Genomic DNA, 14,498 nt, shown 5'->3' with positions numbered 1-14,498 from the left:
CCTGTAAAAAAAATTATTCTGTCCTGCTCTGAGACATGTAAGTTAATACCCACTGAATAGCATTATATTTTTATCATCCACTATTTTCTATGCAAATACCCTCATTTTTTAAATTGTGATTTTAACTGTTAAAAAAAATATTTATATCTAGATTATGTATCTGAACATATTCAAAAGCTGTTTGATGTTTGGTGTTGGAAGAAGCCACTTGTTGTTCTGCTTTCAGGCTTCAAAGAATTTTGAAGTAAAAAAGATAAAGTAATTCAGGTGCTGTTTATAAATCCCAACAGAAAAACAACATGGACCACATGTAAAACATCTATACTAGGGTCTACTTTGATAGTCTAATTTAAACCTGGGATTCAGTATTGTTTACTCACATATTAAGATTTTAATATCTGTTGTGTGTTTGAATATCAGATAAAAGATAAGTCGTCTCACTGTTGGGTCACGTCACTATATTAACACCGTCTTTTAATAGACGATCTGGGAGGTCACCCTCCCTGTCTTGTTAGTCAGTGCGGAATTTCATGATGTCTGGTGCGACAGCTGTCGAAGCTCATTACTTCTCTGATTTTATAGAACCCAGCTTCACCGCCTCGGCTGCATTCCTAACTCATAGGTTAGGAGCTGAACATTAGCTCGGCTCTTACGCCGACCTTTGCTTCACCACGTCAGCCGGTCAACATTTGATCTTTGCACTCTCACCTTGTCTGTCGACTGCTGTTTTCCCTGCCTGCACTTTAAAAAAAAAAATTCTCACCCACATGTTAAAGCTGCTTAATTACAACTGTCACTCATGCAGCACGCATCAGCATTTTGTTTTCATTCTTTTTCTCTCGAAAACCGCTCAGAGTCACAAACGGAGCAGATGAAGAAAAAACAATCCCTCTTTAATCCATCTCTCAGTTTGACTTGTTGAAGGTCAGGCTGGGAATGAGCCAGCATCTCTGGTAATTGGAGGGTGTGTGTGTATGTGTGTGAGGGTAATTGAAAATGCTTTTCCCTGGTGTTAGCTCACAGTCCAGCGATGCAGATAATGATTAAAACTGGATGTTGTGTAATTCCATCATTGTGTGCAGCGGCGTTACTGCTGATGTATTGTCGCTATTGTGGCACTTCTCTGGCACCTTTTTTTGTTTGCAGTGATTGTTCATTTGATGAGATGGTAATGAGAGCAACATTTGATCAAAACACTTGCATTCCAGATGAAAGGTAGGCATCAATCCAGTTGTATTCCTCCCAATCTTTGGATCATTCTTCCTGAAGCCTGGCATGATGAAGAAGTCATGTGACTAAAGGGATTAGTGAAAATTTTCTGCCAGTTTTTTTTTTGTTTGGTTTTTGCTTTGTTTCATTGTTTTTTTTTTGTATTGATTGAGATTCTTCATTTCCTTTTCTTTACTGTTGATTTTACAGTTTTTGTTGCTCTGTTTCACTTTTCGTCATTTTTAGAGGTTATTGTTACCCTCTGAGATCAAACTGGATCGTGGTAATAGACATGAAAAAGAAAGTGTCAGCATAGTACACAATAGTACACACCACGAAGCAGTAATGAGGAACAGGGACAGCCGCTCATGGGAGATGCTTGCTCTACTGTGTTCTGTTCTGAAGGAGGGTCACTCTCGGGGTTTTTGTTGAACCTTGATGTGTTTCTCAGATTTTTCCTCAGTTTTTTTGTGGTGGTTTTGTGCAGGAAAAGGGAGGGACAGAGTGTGGAATGAGCACAAAGCTCTGAGGACTCAAGGGGGGCATTGAACGAGCCCCAGCCTGATTGTAATAGCAGGGTCGACTCTTTGGCCAACTCAGCTGGCTCTTGAACTTAGACCTGTGCAACACTTGGCTAACAATTACTGATGAAGAGAGACAGAAAGACGGGTTGAAAGAAATAGAAAGAGATGTGGAGGTGGAGAAGAGGAACATGGAGAATGGGGATGGATTAAAAAGGAGAACAATTAAAGGGGGTGGCGTGCGATGGAAGTAAAGAAGCAACAGGAATGAAAAAAATTTGTCTCGGAACAAATTTCAAAGCAAATAAAAGAGCTCAGAAAGAGATGAGGGAAAGACGATCCCCAACTTTGTTCAGGTCAAACTTTCTAAAAGATCTCCCATTAGAAGAGTGATGTTCGAAGCTGTGTTGAGCTAACGTTGGATGAGGCTTGTGGAGCTCCCATCTCACTCTGACATTCGCTCCCAGGATTAATTACCGGGTGTCAGTCACACCCGACGGCTCTCCCACGCTCTTTTGCTCTCACTGGTGCAATCTGGGAGACCGACCTGTACACATAAAGGTAGTTTGTGTTGGTGTGTGATGTGCATGTGTCCTAAATGCACGGAGGAACACTGACGTGGAGGAATTCGATAAGTATTATACAGCCATAAAGATATGTAACACTGTTGCTAGGTTTGTCATAGCAACAAGCAAAACAGTCTTTGTGAGGTGACTACACACGGCTGTGAATGCTCACACACTCACAAAACTGAGTATCATAGTTTGTCGATAAGATTTTCTGTGGGTGAGTGATAACAGATCCTTTTATTTGGTTCTGAGCAATAATATTAACTTTGCTGAGTTTATGAGACCTGAGCTTTAGATAAGAGCTGAGTACGTGGAACACTGTGTGTGTGTGTGTGCGTGTGAGAGTTAAACACAACACACTGCTGCTCACAGGGACGGTTTGTGTAAATGTAGAAAAGCCCAGATGTGACTTGTTCTCATTGTCTAAGACGCAGACAGAGAAAATGAGGTGAAAGAGCAAGAGAGGAGCAGAAAAAGTGTGTGTGTGTGTGTGTGTGTGTGCTTTATCATAGCTTTAATGGGATTTTATTAATAGATTTTCATTGTGGGCTGCAGTTGTAAAGGGGAAATTGAGTGATGCTAATATTAACGCAGTTCGAGTCCCTCTCTCAGCCTCCTCTCCTCTGTCCATTTCTGCTGCCTCCCTCATTTTATCCCTTCATCCATCCAGACCTACTCCTTCCATTCTGATCTGTGACTTTCTTCTTTCTGGGTGAGCAGACAGAGTTTTTCTTCTCCTTCTGTGCTTCTCCATCTTATATCCCCCAGTCTTTGCTTCCACCCAGTATTTCCTCATTCACCACTCTGCCAAACACTGGATCACTACACCAGTCCATATACATGGGTCTGGTCAGGAAGTTTGTGACAGGGGTGAAACTACTACCTGCGGAGCACTCCTTCCTCCTCCTGAAACCGTCCTCTCATCTGCTCCCAGTATCTCTGCAAAATCATTCATTGCCTCTTTTCTTCTCCAAAAATAACACAGATAATTCACCTCCATTGTGAAATGATTAATCAGTGGACAGACTAGCTTCCATATTCCACCCTGCATCAATCCTTCAGCCCACTCACGTGTGCTCCATTAGTCAGAGAGAGTGCAAGTGAGACAGGGAAAACAGATAAAGCAAAACAGAGTTGGGCCAAAGTCTGACTGCATTGTAAAACCACATTATTTACCACAAAGCTGACTTCTATATAAAACTGTATACTGTATACAGCATGTAGGTTTTACATGAAATGGTCCAAAGCAAACTTTTTGAGTGGAAGTCATAAAGCTCCAGTGTTAGCAGCAGGCTCAGAGACCACTGATTCAACTCATGAATGTGAAAAGGCTCTGCTAGCCTATTGGATTTCAGTCAACATTGTGAATTAACTGAAGTGAAACTGGATCCTCCTGAGCTGTAATGCGCTGGACATTAAAAGGGAATTCAAGGAGCCCCAGGTCCCATTAAAGAGACATCTCTGTCAGTCACACATTTGCATCTTTGCTATAGGTATATGTGTGGAAAGGGTCAATTGTCAAAACCACCTGAGAATGAGCTCTTTGAAACATTCACCAAAAGATTAGACTATTGTGAAGGAAAACTGCTGTACTTACTCTTGCAGTGTTTTTCTATTTGCTCCATTTGTCAACCACAGTGAATATGTGTGTTATGGGATGATTATAGTTTTTGGGATGGAGTTGGTTCAGTCCCCAACTTCCTCATTCTACACATTATTCCTCACCTCACATTGGATAAAATGCTGCTAAGCAATTACACGTTGTGTAACTGCATGGTTTAGCATTTGGAACTTTGAGGATTATTGTAGCCACCCCTGCTAACATCAGCTCTGTCCTCTTTCTCCTCCACAGGCCCCCCGTCTGCACCTGTCCACCTCATCTCCAATGTGAATGAGACCTCAGTAAACCTTGAGTGGAGCCCTCCTCGGAACTCAGGGGGGCGACAGGACCTAACGTACAATGTTGTGTGCAAACGCTGTGGACCTGACGGCCGGCGCTGTCTACCCTGCGGTAATGGCGTCCACTTCAGCCCCCAGCAGTTGAGCCTGAAGGGAACCAGGGTGTCCATCAACGAGCTGCAGGCCCATACCAACTACACCTTTGAGGTGTGGGCTGTAAACGGAGTGTCAACTCAGAGCCCGGGGCCGGACCAGGCCGTGTCTGTGACTGTCACCACTAACCAGGCTGGTAAGAGGAGTGGGCTGGTTTGAGGGATGGGTGATTGTGACTGGACTGATAGGAGGACAAACTCGAAGGAGAGTGCTTGGTTTAACGGGTTCTTTCAGAATGGGTCATTCATCAAAAAGAAATATAACTATTATGGGCTGTTAAAGACTGGCAATATCTCTTTGATTTGTTAGAATCCAAGAATCAAATGAGTGAATGAATGTATCAAATGAAATCAAAAGCTATCCATAAGTTATAATTGGTTTATTGATTTTGCATCATGTCCTGGAACCATTCCTAAATCACACATAGGGATAGGTGATTTATCAAGTCAGTGATACATTGGCACGTCAGATATTTATCAAACCTGTTGGCCATTAAGATAGATTCAGAGAAACATTTCTAATGTTCTCTCTTAACAAGAATCCTGGTACCTGATTCAAGGTGAAGGAGAATTACTGTGTAACATTACCGATCTCTTAATGCAATGAAAAATGCCATTTCTGACTGACTTGAAGGTGTAAATTCACATAATACATTAGTATTCATCATGATCATTTCAGTGCAAGAGGTGACATGGCAGCTATGGTCACCGATGGTCTTTCCACAGCTTCAGTCTCAGAAAAGCTCTTTGGTCACTGTCTTCCACTGTGTTCTCTGACTTGACCAAACTCAGGAGCTCTCTGATGGTTTCTGTACCGCAGGTTAATATCCACACTTTCATGACCTGTCTGTATGGGAGTGTGTGTTGGTACAGATCAGCTGAGTGTGGTCTGGTTTTCTGCAGACCTTATGTTTGCTGCTTTCTGGGAGCCACTCAACACATAAAGATATATTTATCAAAGTTGTGAATCATTTTTAAAGGATGGGTTAGCACTGAGGAGGATGATGAACCCTCAGCAAATACAGAAATACATTTCTGGAATATTTTACCGGAGTTTTGCAGAATTAGGCATGAAGGCTGAATATAGAGGCACCAGACTATATTTAGCTGCCACGCTAATGAGTTTGATGAGTAATATTGATCTGTGGAGGCTTCATTACAAATGCTGTTGGATGGTGTGCATGTGAGTGTGTGTATAATTATCCTTGGAGAATAACTGCTTCAGAGCTGAAGAAGGGCCTAGGGGCGAGTTCAAAGCCTCCCGTTGTTTTGTAATTTAGCCATTTTGTAACCTGTTGTTGTGCAAATAGATTTTATTGCCCCGGCCCCTTTCCTTTGTCTCTGCTTTCTCGCCTCTGTTTATAGCCAATCGTTGCCTTTGGTCTCCTTTACTGCTCTACTCTTGGGTGGCAAGATTGGTGTCTTTTTGTGTCTTTTTATCATTCATTTCAATCCCTGGGAAATGTATCTTGAATAGGGCTTGGACTCGCAATTTAAAGACACCCTGGCTTGATTTATCGACTGGAGTCTAGAAGATAGAGATGAATGGATGTGCTGCCTGTCCCTGTGCCCTGTGTGGGAGCCGCAGTGGAGCATGCCCTGAAGGACAGCTACAGGGCGAGTGATCGCATGTCAGCACGGTTACACACATGCACAATTGTGCAAAAGTCCAAAGTGAACTTTCACACATAGTTATTCAGATACATAGTAACACACACGCACACACACACACACACACACACACACACACACACACACACACACACACACACACACACACACACACACACACACACACACAGCAATCTCGCCTTGAGGTTGAGCCAATCTGCTGATTTCAAGTTGCAAGATATAGATGATGTTGCCTTTGGCCCGTCACTGGTGCATGTTTCACAACTGTTCCCCAGGATTTGTTATATGAAGCTGCAGCTGGAAGCTCAATCACAGAGTGTGTGGGTGTGTGTGTGTGTGTGTGTGTGTGTGTGTGTGTGTGTGTATGTTTGCACATCTGCAGGACTCACTGTATGTGGCTAAAAGTTGGAAAATGTGTTACACAGCATGTTTACTCTCTAATGGGTGAAGATGATTTATATTTGCTTCTCAAACAATGTGTGACTCCATGTGTGCGCCTCTTCCCATTTGTGTGTGCATGTTAAAGCGAATAGTTCCAGACTGATTGGATTTCTTCCTGCTAATGCTCGATAGGGGCATTGGAAGCTCTGGTTTCAGCCTCTTGGTAATCCAGCCAGTCATCTGCGGCTGTCCTTCTCTCTGAATTGCCTACCCTCCTCCAGACACTGTGGATTACACATTTATTATCATAGATTTATTAGGATTTATAAGTGCTGTGGAAAAGACACTCACAGCACCGCCCTCCCATAAAAGTTCAAATTTCGGCTAGAGAGAAAGAAGTGAAATAGGCAGGTTGGAAAAGAGGAAGAGTCAAGTATTTTACAGGAGAGTGAAATGGAAGATGGTGCAATAAAGAAAAAATAATTCAGGTAGACCAATACGAAGAAGTGTTGATCACATGTGGAGGATTCTGTGACCAGGCATGCATTTTTATGTATATGAGGTCAGATTCCATGTGTCGCCATGAACAATTCCACTGTCGTAAATCAGCCTGGCTGTAACCCTTTCACCCGGACTGCAGGGAGAAGGGTGGGGAGGGGGGTGTCCAGGCTTTGAACTGACCCCTGGCTGTAAATGGATGTTTTCTCCCCCTTTATGGGATCAGTCACTTTATGTGTGCATGTGTGAGGAAGGAGAAAGAGAGACTCAGAGAGAGACATGTTTATGTCTTGCTACAAAATACTTGGCGGACTTCGGTGAGTAAAAGTGAATTAGTGCATGAGGGATTGTGTGTGTGTGGGCAAGTCTATTGTCCCACATGGGTGTGTGTTTCCATTTCTCTGTAACCGGACAGAGACACATGTGGAAATGTATTGGGGAGGTGGAAGCATGGGTGGAGTTGGAGAGAACCTTGTAAGCAGGAGCCAGTTTCTCTGCTCTCTGAGAAACGACTCCCTCCTCGACTATTTTTCCTTGACGGCAGCAAAATTGAATGACTCAAATGTGGCGACCAGGCTCCAATCTGGCAACCACATGTTCACCCGAGCCCCTGTCTCTTAATGTTAAACTGTTATTGGTGTAAATTTGCACACGGACCACAATGTCTCTAAACAACAAAAATACTTTGAGATGAACAAGCTCACAAAGACAAACTCATTCACTCAGCAATCACACAGAGAGGAAACCATCCAAAGAGCTGCACAACCTTCACTGTTTTTCTGGGAAGGCGTTTTTACAAACCAAACCTGGACTCTACACGCCTCTGCTAGGTTTTTACTAATAATGTATGCATGGGTGGTGTTGCGCTGTCTGTGTGAGATAATGGATGGGGAGTATATTCTTCTGTGTGAATTTATATCTGTCTGTTTGTGTAATGATGTCCTTTGTGTTGCTGTTTGCGTGTGTGTACTGTGTTTACATGTGTGCAACTGTCACAGGGTTTGAAAGAGCTTTTTACAGCTGTGAAATTAGATCTGAATATTCATTGTATCGAGAACTTAACATTCCACCAGCCTGTTTAGCTCACACATTCAGGAGGCAGTAAGAAATTATTGATCTGCCCAACATTTGTAAACTCCTCTACAAATTGGCAGCAAGTCTCGCACGGTCTGCTCAAAATACAGCCTCAGAAGCTCAGCTGTACGTATGTTTTTGTGCGCACAGGGTATCACCTTGGCTTTTTGGCATCAATCTGACCAATTTATCCTAACATATAGTAAAACTTAACCCTGATAGATGACTTCTTTGTGTTGGCACTGAAGTATCCTAATATTAACTTAGAAGGAAAACTTCTCAGAAAATCACTCATCTTTATCCTCACATTAGTGGAGAGAAAAATAAAAAGCACAACAAGAGCAGCAGAACACCATTACATCGCCATAGCTGTCATCCTTGGATGAAAGATGGATGTGTGGATTACCTTTGGGGAATGAAGGCCTGCGACCCCCCAGGTGTTTCCTTTCTGAATCAGAGCATCCTCAGTCAGCCCCAAGAGGGCCTTTAAATTGGCTCTGGCTGCTGGCTAAGATTGATCGGAGGAATACAAATGGCTGCCATCTAATTGTTTAACGGAGACGCAACACATTAGGCCAACAGGATGACACAACCTTGGGTTAATCCATTTACAAAGAGATGTCTGCAATCCCATCCCTCTCCATCTCCATCTTGACTCCCATCACCCCCCCCCACTGAAACTCAATCCATGGCTGGTGCTTGAATTCCAGGCCTTTTTGAACTCAATCCCTGACTAAAAGCAGGGGTTTGTTAGCATTAGCTTGAAAGTTAGGCTCCCCTGAGTCCCCAGTCAAAGTGATGAGAATGTATTTAATGTCATAGATAATCCAATCATAATCGGTGGACTAAGAACCCCTCATTAATCATCCCACTGTAATTTCTTTAAAAGGCAGATGGTCTGGATGGAGTAAGGTTACAGTTATCACTGAGAATTAGACGTCAAAGTTTCGCTCTGTGGGGACCCCCTCAGAATGTTACTTGGGTGTTAGTTGAAATGTTTTGTGTGGTGCTGTGGAAGTTTTAAGCTCCTGTAGGAACTGTTTGTGGAACAGCAAAGCACTGGAGATGTGGTTGTGTGGATAGTTGGACGTGAGTCCATCTGTATTTTCTTCTTGTCTGATCAATCCTCAGAGCTTACATGAGAGTTTCTCTGTTTCCAACTATCTCTCCTATGCTTTCCTCTTTGCAACACCAAGAGTGTGTATGACCCAGTGTTTTTGTTGTCACCTTTCTTGAAGATAGAGGTTTGACTTGTGCAGTGGTGACGCAAAAATGTGTAGGCCATTCTTTGTGCTTTAACATTCATTTGTTAAAGGTGTCTGCAGTGCTGCTGCTTGAACTATGGCATCATTTTTAGCTGTAGTGAAAGATAAGATCAAACACTGGAGCTTTAATCAAAATAGGTTGATTTGCTCTGCTTACAACAACGAAAGGTGAGTTTATTTCACTAATTCATTCCCTTTGTAGCCATGTATGGCTTCTCAGGGGGAGATGGGAATCTACACCAAATGAAGTCTTAAGGAAAGTAGATTAGGTGCTGGTGTCAGCTTGGATCAGTTTTATTAATGCTATCCATTAGATCAGAAATAGATTATATTGTCATACACTCAACCTTTGGCAGTTGAGCTGTGTGGCCTTGCAGCTCTGTAAGATTCAATTTTGAAAGGAAGCCAAGTTCAAAGACAACTGGAAGTGATTGCCTCGTGGCCAGGCCTGCTGTTTGACTTTCTCAGCGGGAGAACAAGTGAAGGATTAAGGAGAGCAGTGTAAAACTGACTCAATGTCTCCAAGGCTGAAAACAACACGGGGAGCTGGGAGAGGGCAAAAAGTTAAACCTTTCTTTCTTCATCTGTCTCTTTCTTTGATCAGCTCCTTCTCCAGTGACTTCCATCCAGGCCAAAGATATCACAAGACACACCATCTCACTGGCCTGGCAGCCACCAGACAGAGCCAACGGGGTCATCCTGGAGTATGAGGTCAAGTACTATGAGAAGGTAAGGGGAACCTTGGGAGGTACAGTTTAATTTCTCCAAGATTAATTGTTTTGCAAACCAACCTTTGAGTTGCTGACATTGTTTCTTTTTGTCGTCTTCAGGATCAGAATGAAAGAAGCTACCGCATCATAAAAACATCATCCAGAAATACAGAAATCAAGGGCCTAACCCCCCTCACCTCCTATGTGTTCCATGTGCGTGCCCGCACTGCAGCCGGCTATGGTGAATTCAGCGGGCCATTTGAGTTCATGACCAACTCTGGTGAGTGTAATCACACAGCCTCTGCTCAGTTAATCTTCACTGCAGAGTCAACAGTACACAAAGCCAGCTCTGTCCTGAAAATCCTTCCGTGATAGGCACTTTGACATGTTTGTCTCTCTCACTGTAGGCATTGATGAGAAATAAGCTGCTTTTTTAATGGAAATAAATCATATTGTGTTCCAGCACCTGACTGGCAAGTGAAGTCTCAGTAGATTTTCGACTGAACGTTCAAACATTTGTAATGGTTTTCAGCATTCGCTGTTTGACTTAATAACTGTTTGCAAGCCTGACAATAAATGCACATACGCGGGTGGACTAAAAATTTCAAATTAGTCTCTCAAACACTGCTGACCTTCCTCTGGGTCGGTCATTACATTGCCATGCTCTAGAGCCAAAAACTGAATTCTAGAGAAGATCCAACATTTCCCTAAGATTTTAACCTGATGGAGCAGCAAGAAAAGACACAAAGTCAAAGAACAAGCTGCTAAAAAATATATCTAGTACAGTCAGACAACAGAAATAAACTAGGAAAACTTATATTAAGCAGATCAAATTTTACATTGAGTATGTATTTACTATCCTGTGTTCTTCATGTGTGTCTGTCCGTTCTGAAGGATCCTGCCCTGTTGCTCTTCCTTAAGTTTCTTCTGTTTCTTTCCCTGCTGAAGAGGCATTTTTCTTGATCTGAATTGTAGCCATGCGATGTAACATACTGGAAAAGAAATGTGTGAGATGTTAGTTGTGGCTGGTTATATAAATACCTTCAACTTGACTTTATTGACTTTAGAAAAAAAGTCCATCAGTTCAGCAAAAATCCCTCAAACCTCATTTTAATTATCATTGACATCTGTCTGGTAAAATTTGTTGAGCGGAGTTTGATCTTAATAATGACAAATATGCACTGGAGGCCCAGTCGTTCTCTTTGTAATGCAGATAGACACCAGAGTGCATGATATTGTCAGAGTCACACATCCTAATGGGTGATCATTGCCTGCCAGTGAAGCATGAGAGGCTGCAGACTCTGAGGGCAGAACTTCAAAATGGAGGGAGAGAGAACAAACAGTGTGTGTGAACAGAGGAATCGAGGCATGGTGAGGAAGTAGAAGGAGATTAGTTACAATCACAGAATGCACACTGGCTTTTTGATGCGCTGCGACTCGATTGAGCAGAATGATATTGACTTTGCTCTTTGTCCATGACCAACTTTCCCCCTTTCTCTTTTCTTTGCTGCTCTCTGCTCCCTGTTCTTTGCTTTTGCCACAGTCCCAGCTCCCATCATTGGTGATGGGGCCAACTCCACAGTTTTACTGGTGTCAGTGGTGGGCAGTGTGGTCCTCCTCATCATCCTCATCAGTGCTTTCGTCATCAGCCGAAGGTGAGCGTTGTCCTCTTCTTCTGTCCCTTCTGGTCTCTGTCTCTTTCGCTTGCCTCCCAGTTGATGGACGTCTTCCTCAATGTTGGAAAAAAGCTGTCAGGATAATCACGAAGAAAGATACACACACACACACACACACACATCCAGCAAGACTACTGGTACATCTTGCTCATGACAGATGAGTGACGATTCACCACACCGGAGACATGATTGACAGCTCCGACAGCTGGAGAGATGGAATCAGTGACCCATCACTCCCTGTCCTCTAAATCCATCCCTGCCCCTCTTCTTCCTCATCTTCTCCCTCTATCTCTCACCTTGCAGTAGTAATCTCCCCACCCTGCTGCACCCTGACCGCCATGATGAAAATGAGAAAAAGGGAGGAGAAAAAACCTGAAATAGAGAGCAACAGGAGAGACGATTAGATAAGGGAGCAATGAGAAGCAGGAGACAGAATGCAGAGGTGGAGAGGCATCAGGTGGATTTATAGTGACCCAATCTCAGGGTGTTAACCAGCGAGCGGGACGAAGTACCGTCACACAGATGGGATTACATGCAGATGGGGCTGCCTCACCAGGGTGTTAACCACACTCCCCCTCCCTCTGTATGAGTGCTTGTATGTGTGTGTGTTATGGGTGTAAGTGGGCTTATATCCGTCCGTGACTGAAAAAAAAAGATGAGGTAAGGTTTAGTGTTTATGGCGTGTACGTTTGTGTGTTGATTCCTGCTCAAGTGCCTCTTCATGTGGAAAATCGTTGTTTGCCTGTGTGTATGTTGATGATGGGGAGTGAAGGCAGCTGTTGATTGTGTGTGTGTGTGTGTGTGTGTGTGTGTGTGTGTTCTTTTTTTCTGTGTAATTGTTTCTCTCTCCAGCCAGACAGGTGCTTGTCTCAGCCTTTTTTATATGCATGTGATGGTCACCATCATTGTGCTGCAGCAGCCATCCTCTGATTGTGGGGAGGGACTGCAATCAGACTGCCGTTTACCATCAGTGCACAGTCATAGGGGAGGACAATGTCTCACACATCTGGTCATTTCCACCACTGACCTACACATCGATATAAGCACAGGTGTCAGGCTGTCTGAGAGCTCCAGATGGATTTAAAAGCATCTTCTCTTGGAATGATTCATAGCTTTTATTCCTGCCTGTCTTCTCTGCTTCCTCTTATTGTTATATCCTCAATGCCCTTCAATGCTGGAACATATCCAACTTGACTGTGAAAAAAAAATTTACCCAAGAATAGCTATTTGCAGCAAAGAAGATTTAAAGAAAAAGTACCCGTTATTCAGAATGCCTCCTTTCTAATTGTTCAGCTGGTAAATAATAGATTGTATATGTTTTGCAGTAAAATTGTGAACTTGAATTTTCAAGTTCCTGAAGGTGAGGCAGATTTTCATAGTTGTATATAAAAAGGTTCTTTATTAAAGAAACATCCCATTGTATGAATGGTTTTTGTGGATGTGAAAAGTCACAAGTCATAAGTTTACATCACAACAGTAACAGTTTTCCCTTTAAAATACATAATACATAACAACCTCCAATTTGTGCTTAGGTAAAAGTACTTTTCTTGTAGAAGTGGAAGCCTCGAATCTCCATGTGGAGTTCAACGTGTGTAACTGTCTTTGTGAACAGGGTTTACTTTGGTTTTGTGTTTCAATATGTTAGCTTCAAGATAGAGTTTAGGAATTTGGAAAAGCTCAGGAGCTTAAGCGGTTGTCTGCTAATTAGAAGGTGATTTGATCCTCAGCTTCACCAGGCCTTGTGTGGACACTGTACCTCACGTTGCCTTTGAGTGAGGAATGGGAAAAAAAAATAATGAAGTCTGTAAAACTGTAGAAGTTATCAAATGCTGTATGAGTGAATAGGTTCATGTGGCTTTGAGAGATCAACAAGACCATTTACAATAGCTATCATTAGAAGTGCTAGTAGCTGCACTAGCTCCTTGCCCTGTTTCCAATCTTTATGCTAGGCGTAGCTAGCTGTCCCTTACTGTAGTTTCCTAAACATGTGGTTACCATTTAATGAGAAAATATGAGAAAAAATAAAAAGATACAAACTAGTGATTTCAAATTTTTTCCTTTTTGTAACAAGCAAGTATAAAGAAGAAAATATCCTTAAAAATGCCTCGGTGTGTTAAAAATGGTTTAGAATTCTCTGCTTTTGTGATGAGGTCTCTGCAATTGTGTATTGTAGAACACTGATGTGTCAAGTAATATGAAACCTCATATAATTTCAGTGATTTATATGTGGGTTTAAGAATTCTGGATTCAGGTATAATCAGTTATTATGCCGTTGACACTTTATTCTTGTGATCATTTTCGTTTCTACATTACATGCAGACACTCTGTCCCTTAACTCTCTGACGTATTGATGTTTATTATGCATCGTGACTGACTGCTGCTTTCTGCCCCCAGAAGGAGTAAGTACAGCAAGGCCAAGCAGGACTCTGATGAAGAAAAGCACTTAAATCAAGGTAACTCATAGTTAACACTCCACCTCCACACTCTGTAATTGAAAAACATTAGCGCCGTCAGGTGCGCTCATGTGCATGCACTATAAACTGCAAATGAAGACCATAAAATTGGGAGAAAAACAAACTATTTTTAAGCTAATGCGTTTGCTTCCTAACATGTTTCCAACACCTCATTATCAAGTCATCAACATTATTTGTGTGCCACAAGAATTTCAATTTAATGAGCTCCATCTTCTCTGGAGTCAGCCACAGTGACATGAAAAGCAATGGAGTCAGAGAGTGAAGTGAGGTCTGGAAAGAAGAAAGGGGGAGGGGGGCGACCAGAGAGGAAGGCAGTGTAGCCTGCAGCATGGTGGAAATAAAGAACAGATGGAGAGCCGTCGCCAGAATGAATTAACCTTCTCCTTTCTTTCTTTCATTTTTTTTGCTTCCTTCCATCCTTTTTCTACATGCTTTGTT

The 14,498-nt window shown here is 42.5% G+C and overlaps 1 protein-coding gene across 2 annotated transcripts in view; it reads left to right on the top strand.

Annotated features, from left to right (window-relative positions):
• Nucleotides 1-14,498, top strand: part of epha4l (eph receptor A4, like) — a 53,053-nt gene that overhangs the window by 26,579 nt on the left and 11,976 nt on the right. The window contains exons 5-9 of one of the 2 annotated variants that reach the window (XM_075474016.1): nucleotides 4,152-4,487; nucleotides 9,805-9,929; nucleotides 10,031-10,190; nucleotides 11,454-11,565; nucleotides 13,984-14,039. In XM_075474016.1, coding sequence (XP_075330131.1) covers nucleotides 4,152-4,487; nucleotides 9,805-9,929; nucleotides 10,031-10,190; nucleotides 11,454-11,565; nucleotides 13,984-14,039 — 789 coding nt within the window. Of the gene's footprint in view, nucleotides 1-4,151; nucleotides 4,488-9,804; nucleotides 9,930-10,030; nucleotides 10,191-11,453; nucleotides 11,566-13,980; nucleotides 14,040-14,498 lie in introns of both variants that reach the window. The other variant, XM_075474015.1, reaches the window with a different exon arrangement.

Source organism: Odontesthes bonariensis, chromosome 9 (assembly GCF_027942865.1).
Source record: "Odontesthes bonariensis isolate fOdoBon6 chromosome 9, fOdoBon6.hap1, whole genome shotgun sequence".
Taxonomy (NCBI): domain Eukaryota; kingdom Metazoa; phylum Chordata; class Actinopteri; order Atheriniformes; family Atherinopsidae; genus Odontesthes; species Odontesthes bonariensis.
This window is presented reverse-complemented; position numbering and strand designations above follow the sequence as displayed.